Source organism: Acinonyx jubatus, chromosome A1, assembly GCF_027475565.1.
Source record: "Acinonyx jubatus isolate Ajub_Pintada_27869175 chromosome A1, VMU_Ajub_asm_v1.0, whole genome shotgun sequence".
Lineage (NCBI taxonomy): Eukaryota > Metazoa > Chordata > Mammalia > Carnivora > Felidae > Acinonyx > Acinonyx jubatus.
The window spans coordinates 103,261,133-103,283,683 of NC_069380.1; the positions used below are offsets into that span (position 1 = coordinate 103,261,133).

Genomic DNA, 22,551 nt, shown 5'->3' on the forward strand with positions numbered 1-22,551 from the left:
AGGCAAAGTTAAGAGAGAGTTGAACAAATGACAAATGGAAGCACATTGAACTGACTAGGGAAAATATAAAGGGGAAGATCACCAACCCGGTAGGGAAAATTAAAAGTGTGCGTTTGCACATATACAAGCAATGAGAAACAGGTTTGTATGGTCAGATTGGCCCAAAAGTAAAGACTAGCTAGCGGAGAAATTGCAAAACTCAGCTGCTACAGGGTAGTGTCTTAAGTGGTGTATTCCTTCTGGAGAACAATTCAAACATAGTGAAATTAACCATGTCAGTGTCCTAGAACCTGGCATTCCCATGCATGCATACCAGTCCAGAGGAATCTTCCAACAGGACTGGAAGGAGATGACTACCCGGGTGTCTGTTTCAGGGCCCTGTTGGCTGGGTCAGGGAGTTGGTGGTAGCACGAAGGGAATAGAAACATGAAATGGAATCCCAAGCCACCATTAGAAACAGTGACCTAGGCACACATGAAGCAACACAGATCTTAAGAACATAGTATTAAGTGGGGAGTGGGGTGGGTAAAGAATGAGATTTATAGCATAATCACCTTTTTTTGTAAATTAAGACATCTAGTAAAAAACAGTATGTTTTACAAAGTTCTATGCATATTCTGTTGACTGGATGCCTAAGGAAGGGAAGAGATGAGAGTGGAGACCAGGAATGAAAGGGAAACCACCATAAAATAGAAGCTGAGAGGCATCAAGGCATAGTGGTTGGCAGCATGGACTCCAGAGTCTGGGTCTGAATCCCAGATCTGCCTCTTACTAGCTCTGTTACCTTGAGCAAGTAACTAAATTCCCAGGTTAAGCTTCTGCATCTGTTCTAAGGGTCTGGTAGCGGATCTGCAAAGATGCAAAGACAGCCCCAAATGATTCTGCCCCTCCTGTCAGCAGGCAGGGCTTGTCACTGCTTTGACCAGTAGAATTCAAGGGAGGGGACAGCTCCAGGACTTCCAAGCCCAGCCCTTATGCAGGACAGAAGCTTCTTCCCTCTTAGAGCCCTGAGCTGCCATGGAAAGAGAGGGGCCTTTGAAGTTGAGATGCCAGGTGAAGAGGCAAGGCCACACATGGAAGGAGCACCTGGACCATCTGACTGAGACATCCAAGTGCAACCAGAAGGGGCGCCGCCCACAGACCGCCTGGCTGAGCCCTAGCCAACCCATGGAATGGTGAAATGCAATGAAATAGTGGTCTTAGAGCGCTGAATTTTGGTGTGGTTTGTTAGGCACAGAGTTTGGCTCTAGGTACATACTTGTAGAATAAAACAGAAGAAGGACCCGTGTAGGCTGATGGTGACAGAAGTTGTCAGGGACTAAATGTATGATTAACTCAGGTCTTTGCATCTGGCCTTCACAAATATGATAAAATAAAACGTTTGATAGGGTTCATGTATTCATTTCCTTAATATGGTAACTGTGGATGGTGTAGGTGAAAAGTGTGTCTGAAAAGGAGTTTCTCAAAAGAAGCAGGGCTCCGAAGCTGATCTGGTGTTGTCTTTGTGCACAGAATTCAGAGTCTCTGCGAAGGCACTAGATGTATGAGCTCAGTGACTCATGAGTTCCTCATTTCTGGGAACACAGACAACTGATAGACTATATTTGTTTTCCTCTGTAGCACTAGATCCAGAACTAGCAAAAAAAAATTTTTTTTTCATCTGTGATGAATTCTCAATTAGCCATAGTCTCCAGTGTCAGGAAATGCAAGGGTAACTGAAATCTACACATGATTCAAAGATCTCAATCAAGTCAGTAATTTCAGCCTCCAGAAGGGTCTCTTAGTTTTTATTCCAGGCACAGTGTGCTCAGTAAATATCTCTTGATCATTTAAAAGCAATCCCTCTTCTTTTTGAAAGGGATTTTTAAACTATTTGTTTATGGTCCTTCAAATCATTTATTAAAGTCGTTTGGCAAAACCCAAGCTAGGGCAGAATAACCCATACATCAGCCACAGTGAATGGACTGAAGGGGGCAGAAGGGGTATTGCCATTCATTCATCAACTATTGGGAGCTAAGCCCTACCAATCTCACAAGGATTGTCTGAGGTAGGTATTGCCCCCATTTTACAGAGGCAAAAAAACTGAGGCGCAGGTAGGTGGGGTCACTTGTTCAGTCAGCAGCAGGGACACAGTAGAGCCAGGCTCAATGCTAGGTTGCCTGACTCATGGCTGGTTCTCTCCCACTCTATCGACCTGGGAAGCAGAGAGTTGGAATCACCCCACAACAACTAATCAACAAGGGAAAAGAGCCAATCCCTCGACACTGAGAACTCCAAATCCCAGGCACTAGATGCCGGTAGAATATACCGGCCCGTGCATTTTTGCAGAACTGACCCATTTTGCAGAGAGCATGCATTTGCCCAAGCATGGCCTTGGAGTACACATTTCTTGTGACTCCAGCCTCCACAGTCCCAGGTCTCTCGCGGCAGCCTGCCAGACCATAGACCCTCCACGTGCTTGGCCAGGAGGGTTGGCGTCCAGCCAGGTGCATCCATGTCCCGACATCTGGTCCAGAAATAATCCTGAACTCTGTACTTACCCACAAGTCCACCTCCTGTCCCATTAATGGCTTCGGAATCACCACCTGCATCTCTCATCCAGCTTTAGGTCTTAGAGCTGTGTGGCTGACTTCGGGTAGCTTCTGGGAACATTATAAATCAAGGAGGAAAGGAAGCATGTGCCAATTTCCTTTCCCAGGTATCTTTTGTCCTCAGATTCTTTCTGCCTTGGGATTCTCCCTGGTGAGAGAGACTGAGGACGAAGTTTTTGCCTGGGGAGAAAGTGGAGCCTCCAGCTGGCCAGTGGCCCAAGTACAGATCAGCAGGCTGCTTTTTCTCTTTCCTTTTCTCCGTGGCTCCTCTACGCCCTCAGATGAGTCACTTTCACTAAAGATGAAGTAACTGTGGCTTCAGTCCAGCTGTAAGTGATAGTCCATGGCACTGTGGCACAGGAAAGGGAGACCAGGCCACGGAAGACAAATACAAGTAACTTCTAAGTCATGTCATTTATTTTTTCCCTCCATTGGATTTTCTAGCTCGTCTGAGCTTCTGCTCAGTAGTCTGAGCTGTAGAATTTGTGTGAACATTCCATGTTCTCTGTATTCCCCAGATGTGAACATGCAGAAGCATGTACACACACACACACACACACACACACACACCTGGGGCAGGCAAGAATGCACTGGATTTGTCTCAGCTGTCCCTTTCCCCTCTGGCTTCACTGTGACACACATTTGTCTCTACCCTATATCCTTAAGACATATGATTAGGACAGGGTACAGCAAAGAGGGAGAAGAGAGGGCTGTTGAAGAAGTTGAAGGAAGGGAAGCTGTGAATCCCCAGGATCCTTTACTTGCCCCTCCTCATTCTTCCCCCTGCTTCATTCTTGACTTTTCAAAAAGAAAGAATCAAAGCAAGAGGTCAAGGCTGGCAGTGACCAGTGCAACACCTCTGTGCCCCTTCTTCCAGGCAGGTGCAACTTGGCTTGGTGACAGACACAGAGCCTGGACGGCAGTCCCCACCTGTCCCTGGCCTCTTGGCTGGTGCCTTGTGCACGTGCTGCAGTTCCTTATGCTCTCTAACCTTGAATGATGTCATAAAGGGCCAAGAGTGGATCAAGAACTTTGAGGATCTCAGATGGGTGCTGGGCTGCTAGAGCTCAGGGTCTGTCTCCTGAGGAGGACCCAAGCTGCTGGCCCAGGAAGCAAGGCACTGATGCTACTCTGGGCTCCCAGAGTGTCCTGCCCACCACCCTGCAAGCAATCTACTCCTTGTGTTTGGACTCGGCTTTATTTACCCGGGTGGGGATGCAAGTATGGGGGAAAGACGTGTAGCACAGACCCAGTACCAACGTGCCAACCTTCCCAGTGCAGGGGCCTCAGCGAACTGCTGGGCACCTGTCTGCCTTTGATATTTTGAGTCACTGTATCTCATCTCATGAACCAAGATGGCAGGGACTCCCTGCAGCCAACCTCAACAGGAAATGATCCCAGGAGTCTCTCACTTCCTTAATTCACGGAAGGAGCCGGGAGGAGAAAGGGGCTGGTCCTCTCATGACTGCTTGTGCCATTCAACTGAGAGGTGTCGCTGGTTAACCTGACAGCTCAGGGACCAGGGCTGGGTGGATGTTATTTATCCAATCTATTACAGGGCTGTAGTTCACAAGCTACCAAGTTGGACTCTTGGCTCTGGAAATTTAATGTGTGACAGCTGCATGCAGCCAGTGGTGTCCAGCATTTTAAAAAGGTCAATTAAGAAACGGTTGATGGCGGTGCAGCTAATGACAGCCTGGAGGGGTGAGCAGGGCCGAACAAACAGAAGGGCTGAGGCGTAGATTACTGGAACGGAGTGTCGAAGGGGAGCGTGGTGGGGAGGAAATCTATTGTCATCAGCCATAAAGCACATCTGAGTTTTGCAGCGGAGAGCGGTACAGCTGTTTCCCTCCCCAGGCAGCTCGGGGAGCAGTCTGTGAACGGGAGGTTGGGGGGCTCGGCAGACAAAGGTGACACCTGCATCCGCTTGATCGATCTGCACAGAAAAATCGTTCCCCTCCTGGCCTCCTGTTCCTTTGCACTTTTCCGCTCTCCCACTTGGGGAGCATAAGGCAGAAGCTGGAGCGATATTCAGAATGTGGGTCATGTTCTAGAAATCCATATTTTAAGCATTCCCCAACGCTGGGCTCCGCCTTCTCCTCCTGGGCGTGTGGGTAGGCGGCAGGCAGGCGGATGGGGAGCCAGCGCCAGCAAGGGCTTTCCTCAGACGACACATGTGCCCCGTGGTTTCAGTGGCTACAAATGCAGGGTGCAGTTTAGAGCCTTTACACAGTGGTGGATAAAACAGGGACAGGAAGTCCTTAGCAAAGGTCTGTTTCAGCCTGTGACTGAATTGGCTCATGGTTGGGGGAAGGCACTGTGTGGGATGCGTTTTTTAAAAAAATCAGACAAAGGGGCCATAAGCTGCTAGGACAGGTTTTTTGCCACGTCTACCTGTCAAGCTAGAAATTCAATAGAGCAATGGGAATGCTAATTGATATGCAAAACAGGTCCAGGGTTCCTAGAAATGTCTAATGATCCACCAGTTCCTTGTGAAGGCAGAATTAAGACATGCACTAAACGAGATGGGAGTAAGAACACCAACCTTTTTGCTTGTCTTTTTTTTTTTCTTTTCTTTTTAAAACCTACTTTGGGGAAACTTCACAGGTTTTATAATTAAAAAAAAAGAATGCTGCAATCAGCGGGGTTTGTCTTTCACACACTGGATATTTATTATTAGAAAATAGCTTTTATCAGCTGGCAGTATCAAACAATTCGAAAGGAGCCTGCTTCTCGCCGTAATTTTCTTTCCCTCCTTAATGAAATTTAAATAAACAGTTCACTGTAGGGAGAGTTGCCACACCTTTTTTTCCCCTTTAAAAACGGAATAAATGAAGTTTAGTACAAAACATCCTCCAAATAGGCCTTGTTCTGTAGCCATTATGCTGTCCCCTTGAGTGAGAGAGAAGAAGGCAATGAAAAAGACCACTCAAGTTATCAAATTACCCCCAAAGAATCTACAGTAGAAACTGGGAAACGCATAAACTAACCCAAACCAAACTCATCCAAACCAAGAAACCAGTTGTAACGTTGGCTTTTTCGACTGTAATTATCATCTGACTTTAATATATATACATATATATATATATATATATATATATATTTGAAATAGTAATAAAAAAGGAAGCATTGAATTGCATCTTTAGCAGGACAACCTTCCTCATATGTTAAAGAGGTGTTCAGAAAATCCCACAAAGTATCTGCTAAATAAGCATGTTTGGCAGCTGAGCAAGTATCACGTGATTGCAGCATCCATGATTTGAAGTCAAACAGCATCTGCTCTCTTCCGGCTGAGTCCGTTGCTGGGGCGATGTGCTCACAAGGCTCAGGGTGTTCTGAGACCCACAGCTTAAGGAGGGGTTCGGGCGTGGCTCAGTGCATGGCCCCCGTGCGGAGACTTCCAAAACCCCAAACAACGAGCCAACCGACCAACCACACAAGCCTCAAACAATGGTCTCCTTTGAGTTCCTCTTGACAGAATGGGGGCCCAGCAGGGACTGCTGGTTAGAAGGTACGCTGACAGACTTTGGAATGAGGAGAATCACTCTCTGATTGGTCCGACGCCATTCGTTGTACAATCGACAGTGGTATCGAAATGACACCTGGGGTCAGGAGAGGAAAAAATAAGGGAAGGTTTCAGGTAAGCAGAAGCCGAGAATCAAACCAAGGAACAGAGAACGTCGTTTACAACAGCTCTGAACAGCTGGCGGTGGTACAGCGGGGCGGGCCGCATGGGCAAAACGGCTCTTGCAAGCGGCTGAGGGTTGGGAGGTTGGGACCAACCAGAGAAAACCCATGTGTGGGCACACGCAGGGCTCCCAGGGTGGCTTCCTCCATTCCCCATAATACTGGATAAAATTAGGATATGAAGAGGAAATGAGGTTCCTTTGGAGTCTGGATTTAGTTTTGGGGTAGTAGTGTTTGGGCCCCAAAGCGTCAGTTGTGAAGCAAGTTAGCCACAAGCAGTTGGGCAGAGTGGGTATAGTGCTAGCCCTCCCCGAGGTGTGGGATATGGCAATGTGTCTTTCTGGTCTTCAGGTTAAATGAGAGGGATGCTCATGTGTCCTCCTGCAGGTTGGACTCTGCACAGTTCAATATTCAGACTAGCAAATGTACCCTTCGAATTGTGCCATGCACAACCTGTACAACTGTACTAGCTAGCCCTGATGGGTGAACTCCAACTGCCTGTAGCTACGGTGTTCTATGGCTTCCAGTGGGGATGCTTTGGCATGGGCGCCAGGTCCCTTGATAAATTCTTCTTGAGCCAGAGCCTGGGGTAGGTTCAACTTCCGTGGGCATCTGCAATGCCTTGTGCCTACCTCAACATTGCATCCAGTGCTCTGTACCTTAGTGTATTTGTTTCTCTGTCTCCCTGCTCCAGAAGCATCTTGAGAGCATGGTTTGAGTTGTATTCGCCCGTGTAAGCCCAGCACCTAGCACGTGCCTGGCACTTAGGAAGTTGCTCAGTAGAGTTTGCTGCGTGAATAAATATCCTATGCTTTCTGATTGCACCACTGCTTCAGATTCAAGCCTCTCCTATAGAATACACAACATTATAAGCAGTCAACTGATGGCCAATTGTGGCATAACTCCGCCGAAAAGTACTTGCTTCCCATGTAAATACACTGGAATGAGACACATCTGTGGTTTGTTTTGGAGAAGGCTAGCTTACAGCATTGATGGACTGCCCAGGCAGTTCAGAGTCTGTACTTTTGAAGATGCATAAACTGTCTTTAACACTGGGGGTAGATTCCAGTTTGGGAGCATCCAGATGACGAGGTAGGTGCTGGGAAGGAAGATGCCCGTGAGCTTAGGCTGACAAATTACCCGGTATGGGCTGTTTAATAATCTGGGGTGGGCGGTTTGGGATGATCCCGGCACAGGATCCATGGTAATCAGAGGGCTGACCTATGGTTGGACCTCAGTGTTTCTCAAGCAGAGGAGAGCACAGGCCCTTGATCAGAAAGGGCTTACCAGTCGTCTGGCAGGATCATGAAATTCACGGCCGCTAGCTCAAATTTCTGAGGCTAGAAAGCAGATGCCACAGGCTGAGTGCCAGTGAGATTTGGATATGAAAATATAAGCTTCTCAACTCACACAGATGTGCTTTTCTCCAAAAGGCCCTGAACATGCCAAAGTGGATCAGGTTTTTTTTTTTCTTTTTCCTTAAGCTTGATTCTCATGTATCTATTCTGTCCTGCTACTGCTTGGTGCTACTCATGAATGTGAAACAGGTAGGCTGGAAAGCCTGCTGCTCGGGGCTAAGAGCAGGGAAAGAGGAGAATGCAGACAAGTACTTAACAAAGAGCTTTGGCAGTCGTGGAAGTCGGGAATCTGGAAATACTATAGTAAAGCTGGGTTTCCAATCAAGAGACCCTTCTTCTGGGGGTGCCTGGGTGGCTCAGTCTGCTGTGTGTCCTACTAGTGATTTTGGCTCGGGTCATGATCTCACGGTTTGTGAGTCTGACGTCGGGGTGGGAGCAGGTAGGGGGGCAGTGGGATCTCTCTCCCTCTCTGCCCCTCCCCCGCTCATTCTCGCATGCACACTCGCCCTTGCACTCTCTCTCTCTCTCTCTCTCTCTCTCTCTCTCTCTCAAAATAAATAAACAAAAAAGAGACCCGAGGTGCCTGGGTGGCTCAGTCGGTTAAACATCCGAGTCTTGGTTTCGACCCATGGGTTCGTGAGTTCAAGCCCCATGTCGGGCTCTGTGCTGATGGCAGGGAGCCTGCTTGGGATTCTCTCTCTCTCTCTCTCTCTCTCTCTCTCTCTCTCTCTCTCTCTGTTTCTCTGTTCCTCCCCTGCTTATGCTGTCCCTGTCTCAAAAATAAATAAACTTAAAAAACAAAAGAGACACTTCTGTATGTTAAAGAGCCGTGCATGCTGGACCTCAGTAAGCAGAGAAATAGCTGTGGGCGTCTGCAGATAGCTCCTTTTCTGATGCTGGGAGCAGACCCTGGGCTCTCGGGCCCAGGCACCCCAGGCTTGGATCCCATCCTCTGCCTAGCGGCTCCACATTTGGGAGTGTTGCTTACCATCCCCAAGCTTGAGTTTCCTCAGCTGCAAAATGTGAATGGTGGTATCTCAGAGTGCACAGAAAGCACTTAGCACAGTGCCTCACGTGCGCTAGTGTTCTCGGCCTGTTACTTTTGATGTGTTAAATATGGAAAGGAAGACAGTTTTGTGACGCTCCTTCTTAGACACAGGGGAACTGGGGGAAAAAGAGAAAAACAGGGCTGTTTCCCTTGCTCTCAGCGTGGCGGGGGGTCGGCAGCAGGTTGCATCACCTGGGAGCTTGTTAGAACGTCAGAATTTTGGGTTCCACCCAGACCTAAGGAATCAGAGCGTGCATTTTAACAAGATCCCTAGGTGATTCACAGATACATTCCAGCCTGAGAAGCACTGCTTCAGGCGACCCAGGAGTCGACAGCTTAGCAGTTCTCCTGGTGCCTTGGCCAGGACGTACAAAAATCAGCCTGCTTGTTGAGACAAACAAATGAGATCTTATTATGCATTAATCTATCTTCATTGCCGTTAACCATCACAGTCTGCAGGCAAATTCAATCAGTAAGAAGAAAGCATCATATAAAGATGACTTCTTATCGGGGGACAGTAAAATAGATTGGGGCACGATACAGACGGGGCCTTGGGTTTGCGCTTGCCCTGGGTTCAAGCTGAGCCTGGACCAGGAGCTCCAAGACGCCCCCTCCCGGCAGTGGGGCAGAATAGGAAGAAGGGAGGTTTGATTTAGACAAAAAAAAAAAAAACAGGCAGTGACAGAAAAATAAACAACACAAACCCAAAAGAAGCTGTGGCAACTGTAACATTAGGAACTTCGTTTAGATATTTCGTAAATGTGTGAGTTTTTAATTTTTTATTTTGAGAGAGAGAAAATCCCAAGCAGGCTCTGCCCTGTCAGCATGGAGCCTGACTGGGGGCTCCATCCCATGAACTGCGAGATCATAACCTGAGCCTACATCGTAAGTCAGATGCTTAACCAACTGAGCCACCCAGGCGGCCCAAATGTCTGAGGTTTTAAGAAGAAAGGAGGAAGCAAGAGCACAGGGCCACTATTCTAAAAATACTGTTCCTTTTGGGGTGGGTTTCTTAAGGTGTATTCATTTCTTTGTCCAAAGGGTATTTATTAACCTGTTGTGGACCAGATCCTGCGAAGAGCTGTGGTCACAGACTGGGCAAGGAGGGCTAGAATACATCAGCATCCACCTCTCCCTGTCAGGGAGGGGACAGGCTGTTACCTAAGGTCTACTGTAACGTCACGGCAGGGTTTGGGAAATCTCGTTACGGATTTTTTATTCTGCCCTTTCTCTCCAGAGGTTTTGGCATGATTGAGGCTTGCTGATGGGGCCAGGGCCTTGTAAGTCACCTTCCCAGAAACGGACTGCTGCTCCCTGAACTCTGGCTGTACCGCGGAGGTGGGCTGTGTGAGCAAATGGGATGCGGAGCAGGACTGGGCACGGGGTCACATTCAACCCCCTCAGGCTACCGTGGGCTATTTGGGCTGCGGCTCAGCCAGCCGGCAGTGACCCTTGTTGGACAATGTCCTACGGAAGGTTTCCCCGTGTTATAAGGAGAATTCAAATGACTACCCCATCGGGCTGGGAGCAAGCCAGAGGAGACAGATCACTCATTCATTCCATTCTGTGCCTTAACTGGTTTCTGTGCTGAGTGCTGGTTCCATCAGGGACGCCGTAAGCTGAGGGGCTTCCCCCGGGTCACAGCACCACCCCCCCGCCCCCCTGCTCCCCACCTCTCAACGGGAGCTAATTATAAGTGCCACCCTGGATGTCTTCCTAACGCTGAGCGTGGACTCAGCTCTCATCCGGCTTTTGACTATGCATGGAGCTCAAGTGGTTTGTGATGTGGGCAGTGACGTTTCTGGGGCACCTCTCCCCGGGATCTCGGCAGAGATGGCTCACGCCCTGGACTCCGGGGTCCCTGGTACGGGTTTCCGCACGGCAGGTTCCAGAAGGCCCAGCTCCCCTGAGTTGCGCCAGATCTGCGCACAGACTGCAGAGGCAGGCCGGCTGAGTCTGAGATGGTGGGGAGGCTGTGTGTCCCCCTTCGCTGCGCCCGTGAGGCCCTTTCAGGAAGGCTCCTCTGAGTAGCCGGGCTGGGACTGACACCGTGTTTGTTTACCTAAGACATTTTCACAGCATATTCTCCCGAAGCCTGACAGCTTGTTTACAATGGGTTTCTGCCGGAGGGCACTTTCCACGTGCTGTCAGCTCCTGACTTACGGCTCCTGCCAGGGCTGCTGGGTGCAACATTTATCAGGGAGGGAGTTAGTCTAGATTCAGTAACTACTGTCGCGGGGCGTCGCGGTTTCCGCACCAGTCAAACGGGAGAAAGCCTTTCTTTCCCTCCAAACGCTTTGCATCTTGTAGACGGCTGGGCATGCAGAGGAAGAAAGCCCTGTGCCTGTTCTGGGTGCTCTGATAAATGTTCCCGAAGTTTCCGCGCCTAATCGTCACAGCAGCGGGACCCAGGGGCTGTCGCCTGCTCCTCCACCTTTTTGCATAAGGCTGGTCAGAGAGGTTAAGTACTCTGTTCAGAGTTACACAGCTATTAGGATGTAAATCTTGGGTCCAACCACAGGGTCTTTGGATTCTAAATGCATATGTGCTCTTACCATGCAGCACTGCCTCTTGGAAACATTTCTGGAATAGAATATGTTCTCATTCTCCTGAAAGAGCCCTTGCTAGGTACCTTTCCCACCCAATCCCCTCTTTCATCTAAGATGGGTCGCATCTGCATTCCCCTAGGAAAACTTTTCCTCTCCTTTCCTTTCTTCCTCCTCCACCCTTCTTTTCCTCTTTCGTAGTGGGAGTGGGAGCTGGTGGGGCCGGGTTTGGAAGGCAGAGCAAAGGAGCAAGTGTGAGCAAGCGCTAGAAGCTTCCACATGCTGACACACTGTGCTACAGGATATGAGAGTGGTACACTCTGGACAGGAAATACATATTAAATAACAATGGAACGTGTTCAGATTAGAAATGAGCAGGCACAGGAGAGTAATGCCAGGAAGCAGGGGGCCTGGTTTCTGAAACTGTTGTAGAGGCTAGTGACGCTCTTCGCTGCGGGTCCCAGAGGGAAACATAAAGCGTGAGATCAATGCCGTGCCAACTGGTGCCCAAGCCATCAACTCACTTCACGAGTTCAGTGAACGGAAAGAACAGAGATGTTTAAGAATTCTTCCTCATGTACAGCAGGCACACTTATTGGGAACTGGTTTTCTTTGGTGGCGGCTTCTCAGCTAGATAAATGAGTGTTTTTATGGGCAGCAGAGTCAATATCCCAACACAGAGAATAATCATCAGGCAAAGTGCAGCCCCACGTCCAACAAAGACTTGAGGCTGCGTCAGGAAGTAAGAAGCAAATAACCAGCAGGAGGATTCATGATGTGCGCAGGCAGTGACAGCAACGGTGGCCGAATGCATCATTCATAATACACTACAATCCCAGCAAAAGTGAGGAACATAACCAGAGAAAGGAAACACCATGCCTCATAACGGATGGAGTCCTAGAACGCTGGAGGGGAGAAATGTCTGGAGTGTGTGTGTTTGACTGATGGGCTCTCAGAAGCTGGGGCTTTTTCTTTACTTGATCTGCTCTTCTCAGCAGCACACCTACGTTTACACACACACACACACACACACACACACACACACACACACACATGCACACACGTAGTAATAAATCGCATCAGACTCTCTCACCAGCACCTGCAGGTCTGTCTCCCACGGGGCAGATAGGACATGTGACGGACAAGAGGGAAGTCTGCGCCAGCCTTGGGGCAGCCAGCTCCAGCTGCTCTGACCGCCCCCCCCCCACCCCGGATGGTGGGCCATACTTACTAGTGTCCAAAAGAGGTAAATAGTGAAGAGTGCGACAGTGAGTGCAATCAGTCCGACAGCCTCCAGCCGACTGCTAAAGTGCAGGTGGTCCACAGCGCCCCGCAGGCAGAGCCAGCCCGAGATGGTGGCCAGTGGAGTTATGAACAAGAAGCACACCATGTCTCCAAACAGAGTCCGCTTCTCATGCTGGGGACCTGGGTTTCTGAGCCACTGCCGGGGAAAAGGGAGGAGAGAGAAGAGAAAAGCAAGGTCACGGTTAAATGCCAGGATGGCATGGAGATACACTACCCGCAAGCTGTCTTCTTCTTCAGGAAACTGGGAACGGGCACTTCTGACCCATGCTGAGATCACAAGGCAGCATTAAGGGCTCATTCCCAGGCCCCGCCTCACTGGATTATAGTGACTATGGTGATAATTTAACGTGACAATAGTGATGATGATAAAAACAATAATTTGAACAGTGTCCTTGCTGTCGATGGCCTGCTGTTTCTGAAACGATGGTTATCATTTTAAATAGCGACCCCATGGGAAGGTAGAGAGGATGTTATTTCTGGAAGGTAATAGCTGAGATAGAAAAAGTGCTGTCATGTGGCCAAAGCCTTCCAGGATCTTGGCTCTGGGAGATGTCTACAGGAAAGGGTTAACTCAGCAGGCCGCGGTGGCTCAAATTGTGCATGTTCCCCTGAAAGACCCGTTTTCAAGATTGGCTCTTCAGAAATGAGCTCTGAGTCCTGGCAATATTTTGCCTTTTACGAGTGTCTTTGTTTGCCTGAGGCCTTGGGCCGTATGGTAAGAGTATAATGAAATAGTTTATGCCAACAGCGTGATTTATGCTGAACACCTATGTTCGCTGTGGGGGCTGGAAAATGAGCAGCTGAGGTCAGTCACGCAGGCGCTGAATGCCTATGTGACCGACCCCAATAAACACCCTGGACACCAAGGCTTGGGTTGATAACGCTTGGTATGTGTTGTCACAAATTGTTGCTGGAAAAATTAAGCAGATTTGTATGACATTACTGGGAGGGGACACCTGGGAAGTCGCACCTGGTTTCTTCTGAACTTCACCCCGTCCATGCACCCTTTCCTTCTGCTGATTTTAGTTGGTGTCCTTTTGCTGTAATAAATTGTAACCATGAGTAAAAGAGCTTTTCTGATTCCTGTGAGTCCTTCTACTCAGTCATGGAGCCTGACGGTGGTTTTGGGGATCCCCCACAGAGTGAGACTCATGTGACTCCATGAACTGAGTGATGCCCCTCCTTGTTAGGACCCTGGACCTCCTCCTTAGGGTGGTCCCTGACGTTTTAATTGGGTTGCCCTCTTGACTGAGTCAACCCCAAAAAAGGGTGGGCAAAACTTTGTGGTTGTTGAAAGACCAGAGAGGAGAATTCCTACAGGAGGGGAACAGAGTTGCTGGGGAACTCAGTTGGGGAATTGCTGAATGCCTGCTGAAATGTTCTCCATAATCCATTCTGGGAAAAGTCATGCTTACGTATGGGTGTCGGTGCACGACAGTAATGAGGTCAGGTGGCTTTTCTTCAGATTGGCATTGAAACATGTCTCCAAATACCCCTGCCTCACTACCCCATGTAGTAGTGGCTGTGCCCAAAGGGTCCAGAGGAGGGGGGGTTGAGCACAGTTAGGGGTGGGAGTGGCAAGAGACGCAGGCCGAGTCTGTTTTCCATCTTGTTTCCTAAATGAACGGGGGCTTAGCTGTGCCGTGGGCTGGCCCCCAAATGGAAGCACTGTGGGCTGCTGAGCACACATTCCAAATGGCCAGGGCTGCAGTTCCCACAGAAACATTGGTGGGAGTGAAAGCATCATGACAGGGGATATGAGAGTAGATGGTGCACAGTGGAGAGTAAAGGGAAGGCCATGGTCAAGGGCAGGAGGAAGAGACAGAGGAAGCAAGGTGAGGACAGAGCAATGGAAGGGCCAGCAAAAGCTTCAGGGAGTGACCAGAGGAGATGGGTGGCGGGGAGAGATGGTAAAAGGCAAGGAAGAGCTTTTCTGAAAGGTACCCTTTCCTTGAGTGTTTGCCTGGGGCCAATATTAAACGACCCACAGTGCCCAACATACCAGTTTCCAGGGACAACCCACCTTACCATTGTGCTGAGATGCTGAAAGAAGTCAACCTCAGCTCAGTAATGAGGAGGCAACTTGTCTGTGAATATAAATACAGCATTATAAAAAATTTCACATAAATCCCTAAGTGATCAAGTGCGAATGATGCTGACCCTGCTGCCTGTTGTCATGTTACCTTACACATCTCAGCAGCTTCAGAAAAATTCAAAGAGCTCTTATTAATTAACATTTTCTTGCCTAAACACTGGGAATATCGATTGCTGTGAGGTGGAAAGGGGAAATCAGGTACGATTATCCTAATTTTATGGAGGCTCAGTGAGGTTAAATGATCGCTCCAGGTGATTCGGAGGTCAAACTGAGGAGAGGACTCACATCGCTCCCCTCTTGCTCAGGTGTCCTATCAGTAAAATACTCGAAAAATATTAAAATTGCAAGACATGCAGAAATCCAGATCCTTAAACAATTTTGGTTGAATCGCAGCAACCTGATTCCCCTTGCAGATTTTCCCTGGAAGCAGATCTGGAAGCCTGGCCTCCCTTGTTGGAACATAGGAAATTCTCAGTAAATATGCAACAGATGTTCACAGACAAGCCGACCTCCCTGGCAAAGACTTTCCTCAATTTCTTCTGCTTGGGAATTCGGAATGCATTTTATGAAAATTAATTTAGAATTTTACTTATCTGTGTGGCCCTTAACATGACCCAGTGAAATGACTCAGGTGTGGAAGGAGGTAATTACAAGTCACTAGTTATCTCTGTCTGGTGTAAGATAAATTACAAAGGCAAGATGATTATTACTAATGCTGGTTCCTGGTTTCTCAGTTTCTAGTTGTGCTCTGATTTTCTATATTCTTTTTTTTAGATGTTTATTTATTTGGAGAGAGAGAGATAGAGAGAGAGAGATAAGAACGAGTGTTGGCAGGGGAGGGGTAGAGGGAGAAGGAGAAAGAATCTCAAGCAGGCTCCATGCTCACCATGGAGTCCAGCATGGGGCTCGATTCCACGACTGTGAGATCATGACCTGAGCCAAAATCAAGAGTCAGCTGCTTAATTGACAAAACCACCCAGGCGCTGGTGATTTTCTATATTCTTGAAAAATTTTCAGGCCTTTTTATATATCCATTATCACCCAAAATCTGGACTCTGCACATTATTAGCTATAAATATATATGTGTGTTTATAAATGTATATATATATGTATATAATATATATGTGTATGTATTGTATGTATATGTATAATATATACATATATATGTGTGTTTATAAATGTATGTATATAAATATATATTTATAGTTAATGTGCAGAATCCAGACCATGAGTCATATAAATTTGCTCAACTTACTCTTTATGTTGTTTGCTGCTGGGTCATATTTAAGTATGAAGTTGTTTTTCTTTTTTCTTTTCTTTTTTAAAGTAAGCTCTGTGCCCAGCTTGAGGCTCGAACTCATGACCCTGAGATCAAGAGCTGAATGCTGTACCAACTGAGCCAGCCAAGTGCCCAGGTATGAAGTTACATCCTAGGTAGCGTTATATCAAAATCGGTGACTTCTTCAGAATCCCAGGTGTCATTTATGTTTTACACAAATGTTAAGTCCCATGAACAGGACCACTGGTAGTATCTGTTGCTGAGAAAAACCCTGCCCTCTGCCACAGTAAGAATGTCTGTCAAAGCATCCAAGTTGGTCGAGAACAGGATATTTATACAAGCAGAGATTATAACTGAGAAAATCTGATTACACCTCAAATTTCCAGCAAGCGGGGGGATGTCTAAATAAATTAGGAAAACAAAATAAATTATGGAATTTACTTAGAGCAGAATACCATCGAGTAATTTCAAATGATAATGCACATTTTATATTTCCTGACATGATGTACTGCTGAGCAGGAAGAGTTCTACTGGACAGAATGTGTAGTAAGATCCTGTATATATGATGAGATAGTTACATACACACAGACATTTACAAAGATTTACAAAGACATTACCTACAAAGATGGAGTGGATTTACACAGACAAAGACCAGAATGATACCCAGCAAGATAGTGGCTATTCTTGGTGGTGGAATCATGAATGGCCTTTAATTTTTTTTTCACTTTGTATGTATTCTCTAAAATGAACATAGATTCGCCATGTAGCTACACATGTATGTATTAGTTGTGTACGAAACATTGGGAAAGAGAGAGGGGGACCCTGACTGAGAGACAGGGAGAGAAGAGGGAGGGAGCTGTCTAGCTAGTGCTTAGCAAACTATAGCAGTAAAAAAATAAAAAGAAAAATAAATAGTACTGACAGATGTTTGGGGCAAGCTCAGTGCTAGAAATCCAAGTTTATTATGCACTATCTCCCTGAGTCCTTGCAATAACTCTCTGAAGCATGTGCTAACATCATCCCCATTTTACAGATGCCGACACTGGGGAACAAAGAATAACTGACCTAAGGGTGGACAGCAAGTAGGTGGCCGAGGCAGGATTCAAACCAGCCTCACTTTGCTGTTCCTTGATTTCCATGCTTACATTTTCTTTCTGCACCAAATGGCACTTGTGTGTATGTGTGTGTGCACGCGCAGTCACTAGATTTTTTGCAAGCTTTCAGCGAGGTGGGATATGGTAAATCCTGCCATTTTACTGTTTCATCAGGTAGGTGAAGGACTGGCTGGCCAGGATGGTATCGTGGTAACTTTATAAAATATTCTCAGGCTACTATTCCGTTCTATGTGAATTCTCTTACCAGATCACAATGCGGTCCAATCTGTGGGCGTTGAATCACAGCTTCACTTTGGCATAATTCGTAACAGACAAAGGGTTGATCTCAATTATTGTTCACTGTGGTTTTTTGCTCCTCTGTGTCTCCTGCCTCTCTAATCAGTTCTACATATTATACACAGAATATTAAACCTATTCTGTAGCAGTATCTTCATTTCCCAAACATTTAATAAAAAAGCAGCCTTCGGCAGAATGGCAGGTTTGTTTGTATGTCTGTGTTGCCACCCGACCTGACCTGAGGTGGACCCTTTAGAACACTGGCATCTCACACGTTCAGCATTTACAATGCTAAATCAATGACAGGAGCTTATGTTGACTCACACCTTGTGAAATGCAGAGCACTCTCTTATACGCCACATGAAGTAATTGCTTTACTCTCTGATAACCTTTGAAGGCGGTGCCACTACACCACCGTTTTACCGATAGGGAAACTGAGGCACAGAGAAGAGTGGTGTTGGCTTTGGTCCATGCACTCTAGCTCTAAAGACTGTGCTCCAAAACAATCTGTTCTGTCATCATTCTCTTTTTATTTTTTTATTTTTTTTTAATGTTTATTTGTGAGAGAGAGAAGGAAGGAGAGAGACAGCGTGAGCATGAGTGGGGGCGGAGCAGAGAGAGGGAGACACAGAATCCGAAGCTGGCTCCAGGCTCAGAGCTGGCAGCACAGAGCCCAATGTGGGGCTGAAACTCACGAACTGCAAGATCTTGACCTGAGCCGAAGTCGGACGCTTAACCGACTGAGCCACCTAGGCGCCCCTCCGTCATTATTCTTGAAGAGGCTTTAGTTTAACATTGGTCTTCTGCTTATACTTGGGGGTTAGCTGTGGCCGATGTTTGAGAATACTAATTTATTTGGCATCTCTCACCTAGCCGGCTCACCTCCTTGGCCGCCAGGGGATCTGTCGGCAACCTGGGCACCCTTCCGGCCTTCTGTTCTCTGCTTCCATCAGAAACGTAAAGCAGGGAGACTGCACCATTAAAAGCCCTGGCACTGAGCTGCCTATTTTTCTGTGGTGATCTCATTCCAATCGCTAACTCGTTCCTGAACCCGGAGATTGATCTGCTCTTGGAAATACGTACAAAAACCAACCACTCAACCAACCATCTAAACAAAACAGAACCCCCCCGCCCCGCCCCATGGTAATCAGCACTGTAGGGCCATAGACAGCAGAGGGAATGAAAGTATCATTCCACCGGTGACACAGCATCACTCACTGGCCGTAAGTGTACATCCAAGGTGAGCTGGGCACCAGTGATTCCTTTCAAGGTGGAGTAACTGTGGGTTCGGATATAATTACAGTGTCAATTTGTTAAATCCCTTCTTGGGGAGTAGGGGCAAAGGGGGTGCAGTGCTATAGGACATTAGATTCTGCCTCCCAGCCTCCGAGTTAATCGGCTTAAATCCTCAAGGCAGATAGGACAGCCTGCAGGTCAGTTTGTACTAGAACCAGATTACACTCTGGTGGCTAATAGCTCTGATCGATTACAGCCTTCCCCATGAATCTCCTTAATGAGAAACCATCACGAGAGTGGGAGAAACTGATAGAAGGGATAACAACTGATAGGACCACCACAAATTTATGGAGAGGAAAAAGAAAAAGAAGGCATGGTCTCACAATGTTGTCTCATGTGGGTTTATCCGCTTGAGTGTCTCTTGTTAATATGACACTTGGCAGAGTTATTAACCAAGGGCTTACCTTCCTTGGGATGGGTCTTATTTTTGAAGCCCAACTCATTTTACACTAAGCTGTCTTGCTTGCCTGGGGAGCGGCGAAGTGGAAGGGGCAGTGCTGTGATCAGACGGTAGATGATGGGTCCTTTCCATGATTTAGAAATGACCGTGAAACATGAAAACCATGCATTTCAGTTAATGGAGGCACAAAAGAGAACAAAACCAAACAAACATACTCCTACCGGTGTTCTCAATCCCTGAACTCCAGTCTGTCAGTCAATTTCCAGGACAGCTGAAGTCTCACAGAAAGAAATTCCGATGCCGGGGAGCTGAGGAGATGCTTGTTTGGGACATCCATCAGTGGATGCTGACACTGCTCACAGCAATGCGCCTCAAATGAAAACTTCACAGAGGATTTGCTCATGATCCTAAAATGTCCTTCTCCAGCCTTGGCCTCTGTCCAAAGCTCCAGATGCGCATATTCAACAGCCCGCTCAACATCTCCACTTAGATGACTAACAGGCGACTTAAACTCAATCCGTCCGAAACAGAACTCTTGATTTAGTACTTAACTTCACAACCTCTCTTTTCTCCACGTCTCCTTCATCTCAGTGAATGACATCACCACCCACCCAGTCGCTCAGCCATCCATTTCCTTTCTGTCTTGTGCCTAGCCCTCTAGGAAGTCCTATCAGCACCACCTTCAATAAGTCTGGAGTCTGTGCACTTCTTCCCACGTCCACTGCCTCTATCCCCGGGCCACGATCATCTCTTACTTGGGAGGCAATAGCCTCTCGGCTTCCATTCTGGCTTCCCTACAGTCCAGCTCCAAAACCAGGGAGAGAGACCTTGTACATACATCAGTCAGAGGATTTTGAACCTTTGCTTAAGGCTCTCCAGTGGTCAGAACTGTGTCTGTACTCTTGACCTAGGACTACAAGAAGACCTGACCTCACACCTGCCTACCTCTCTGACTACGTCTCCTACCACCTCTCGCCCTTCATTTCCAACCTTTACCTGTGGCTGTTCCCATATGGGAGGCAGGCTTTCTTGTACGGCACATTCTTGTACGGTTGGCTCCTTCCGATCACTTAGGTCTCAGCTCAGAGGGTAACTTAGCACTGCGAACACTCCTGAACCTATAAACAGTGCCTTGCTCTATTTTCTACAGAGCTATGGCACTCTCTGAAAAGATGCTCTCTTTATTTATTTGTTTGTTCCCTTGTTTACATTTTGTTCCCTACTTCAGTGAGAACTCCGTGATGACAGGGACTTCATTTTTGTTCATTATTGCATGCCTCAATCCAAGAACAGTGCTGGAATGCAGTCGATGCTTAATGAAAATGAATGAGCAAACATCTGGATGCCAGGACCCCTGACCAGAAATGATCTTACAATATGAGTTGGACCAATGAAATTGGTTGGTAAAGAGACACTTTTGTTGGTGAGTAGACATCAAGTGCTGAGGTTCACTGCGTTCAGCCTTCTGGACGGGAGATGGTATTCCTGAACATTTTGCTCTTTGTAGGTTTCCAAGAGAAATATCTACATGTTGTTTTGTTGCTATGAGGTGTCAAACCTGTATTTTCTGTTCAAGCTTTTTTTCCCCCTGAGATGTAAATAATTGTGGAATGCCATCTATTTCTCCATAGGTCATGAGATAGCATGACAAATACACTAAATTATTTAAGGTCCTTTCTAGTGTTTTAGTCACAATTACTATCTTTTTTTTTATACCCCCCTCCTTTTTTTTTTTTTTTTTTTTTTACTACCTTGAACTACATGAGAACGAGACAGTATCAGATGCCCATTTAAAAATTATACAACCCGGTTCAACCAAAAATATGTACTGAGTGACTATTATGTGCCAGATACTTTCACTGAATTTAATAACACCAGCTGGTGTTGTTATTCCCATTTTGAATTACGATATTAAGCCTCATTGATGTTTAGGTACTTGTTCAAGGTTACAGGGCAGAGGAGCCAGGGTTTGAGATCTCCAGCCTAATGTTCTTTCAGCTCTTTCTTTCAGCTTGCTTTTGCACTACATACAATCTTACCCAAAATTTTTTTTATTAAAAAAATGCTTAAGGTGGCTCAGTCAGTTAAGCATCTGACTCTTGATTTCAGCTCAGGTCATAATCTCACGGCTGGTGAGATTGAGTCCCATGTTGCTGACAGTGCAGAACCTGCTTGGGATTCTCTCTCTCTCTCCCTCTCTCTCTGCCCCTCCCTGCTGCACGCACTCTCTCTCCCTCAAAATAAATGAACATTAAAAAATGTTTAGTTGAAGTGTAATAATGGACGTATAATGCTATACAGTATCAGTTTCACATATAACTACATGAAATCTTGATCCTAATTTGTTTGCCCCTACAGGCTGGGGAAGTAGCCGGAGGAGACAGGAGACTGCTTCTAGTGTCCCCTGTTGGCTCCCCCAAATGCTGTGTGACCCTCTGGGGGCAGTAAAATAACAGAAGTCCCTCTCACAGGGGTGAGGAAGGTTCAGCTTCGAAGGGAGTGGTGCAAGACCGTCTCTCTTTCGCTCAAGTTCCCACTTCTGTTCAAAACATCAGGTTCAACTAGAGACTGGGTGTATCGTCTTCTGAGCTCGGGCTGTGTGTTCGCTGCTCCCTAAACGTCTTTCCATCTGTGCAAGCAACACCTCACACTTGACACGGTCCACAATGGGGCACTGGGTTCACCTCCATCACCCAGCTCCCGCCCGCATTGTCCCAGACCTGGGCGTTGCAAGACCAATACTGGTGGCTCTGGTGCACACCCTCGACCCCATCCTTCCTCGATGCCCCACCCCCCACACACAACCAATCGGCAGGTCCTGTTGGTTCTTCTGGAATACATCTTGAACTCATTCGCGTCTCTCTCTCTCTCCAGTGTCACTAGTCTTCCAAGCCACTACTCTCCCCTGAGCCACATAATTGCCTCCTCACCCTCCTGTTCCTGTTATCCGAGAATCCAGTGTCTGCACAGCAGCAAACTCACATCACTTCTCTTGCTTAGAATTCCCTGGCGGCTCCCCAGGGCATGTAGTCTAAGGCTTCTGAACGGCCCACAAGCCCTGTGTGTTTGTACCCTGGGCTCCGCAGACCCCCAAGCAGGCCAAGGACAGGATTCATGGGATCTGTGATTGGGGGGATTTTCACAGCCTCTAATTGAAATCTGGCATCTCACTGAGTTATGCAGAAGATCTTATGGGTTGGAGCAGCACTTGTGGCTTTGTGATCAATAAAAAAATCACAGCTATTTCCCATCCCATTAAACTGTTGCAGACATCTTGACATATTGCTCCTTCATGGTTGGTTATTAGATCTGCCACAGAATGTGTTAAAGAAGCACTTCGATTTTATATCCCAGCTTTTGTCTTTTTAATACTTTGATCGCTGTGTTATAATGTAATGGGTTGTCCCTGTATTCCTACGTTTTTTTATTTTATGTAATTAAAAACATGATCTGAGAGAAGGGATCCACAGACTTCAACAGACTGCCACTGGGTCCTCAATGGAAAAGTTTAGGCACCTGGAATCTGGTTCCTTTGATCTCTCAAGCAATGCTCCT

General features: G+C 47.1%; 1 protein-coding gene and 1 long non-coding RNA gene across 10 annotated transcripts in view; one reads left to right on the forward strand and one right to left on the reverse strand.

Annotated features, from left to right (window-relative positions):
- LOC106970735 (uncharacterized) overlaps nucleotides 1–22,551 on the forward strand; it is a 110,300-nt gene that overhangs the window by 19,042 nt on the left and 68,707 nt on the right. For all 8 annotated transcript variants that reach the window (XR_008297447.1, XR_001429547.3, XR_008297446.1 and 5 more), the window contains exon 2: nucleotides 15,958–16,045. This is a non-coding gene — a long non-coding RNA (uncharacterized LOC106970735). The remainder of the gene's footprint in view (nucleotides 1–15,957; nucleotides 16,046–22,551) is intronic.
- The window catches only part of MARCHF3 (membrane associated ring-CH-type finger 3), a 152,022-nt gene continuing 130,076 nt past the window's right edge, over nucleotides 606–22,551 (reverse strand). The window contains exons 5-6 of one of the 2 annotated variants that reach the window (XM_015067430.3): nucleotides 12,462–12,671; nucleotides 606–6,193 (exon numbers count right to left, since the gene is read on the reverse strand). In XM_015067430.3, the coding sequence (XP_014922916.1) occupies nucleotides 6,035–6,193; nucleotides 12,462–12,671 (369 nt within the window). In that variant the 3' untranslated portion in view covers nucleotides 606–6,034. The remainder of the gene's footprint in view (nucleotides 6,194–12,461; nucleotides 12,672–22,551) is intronic. The other variant, XM_027076794.2, reaches the window with a different exon arrangement.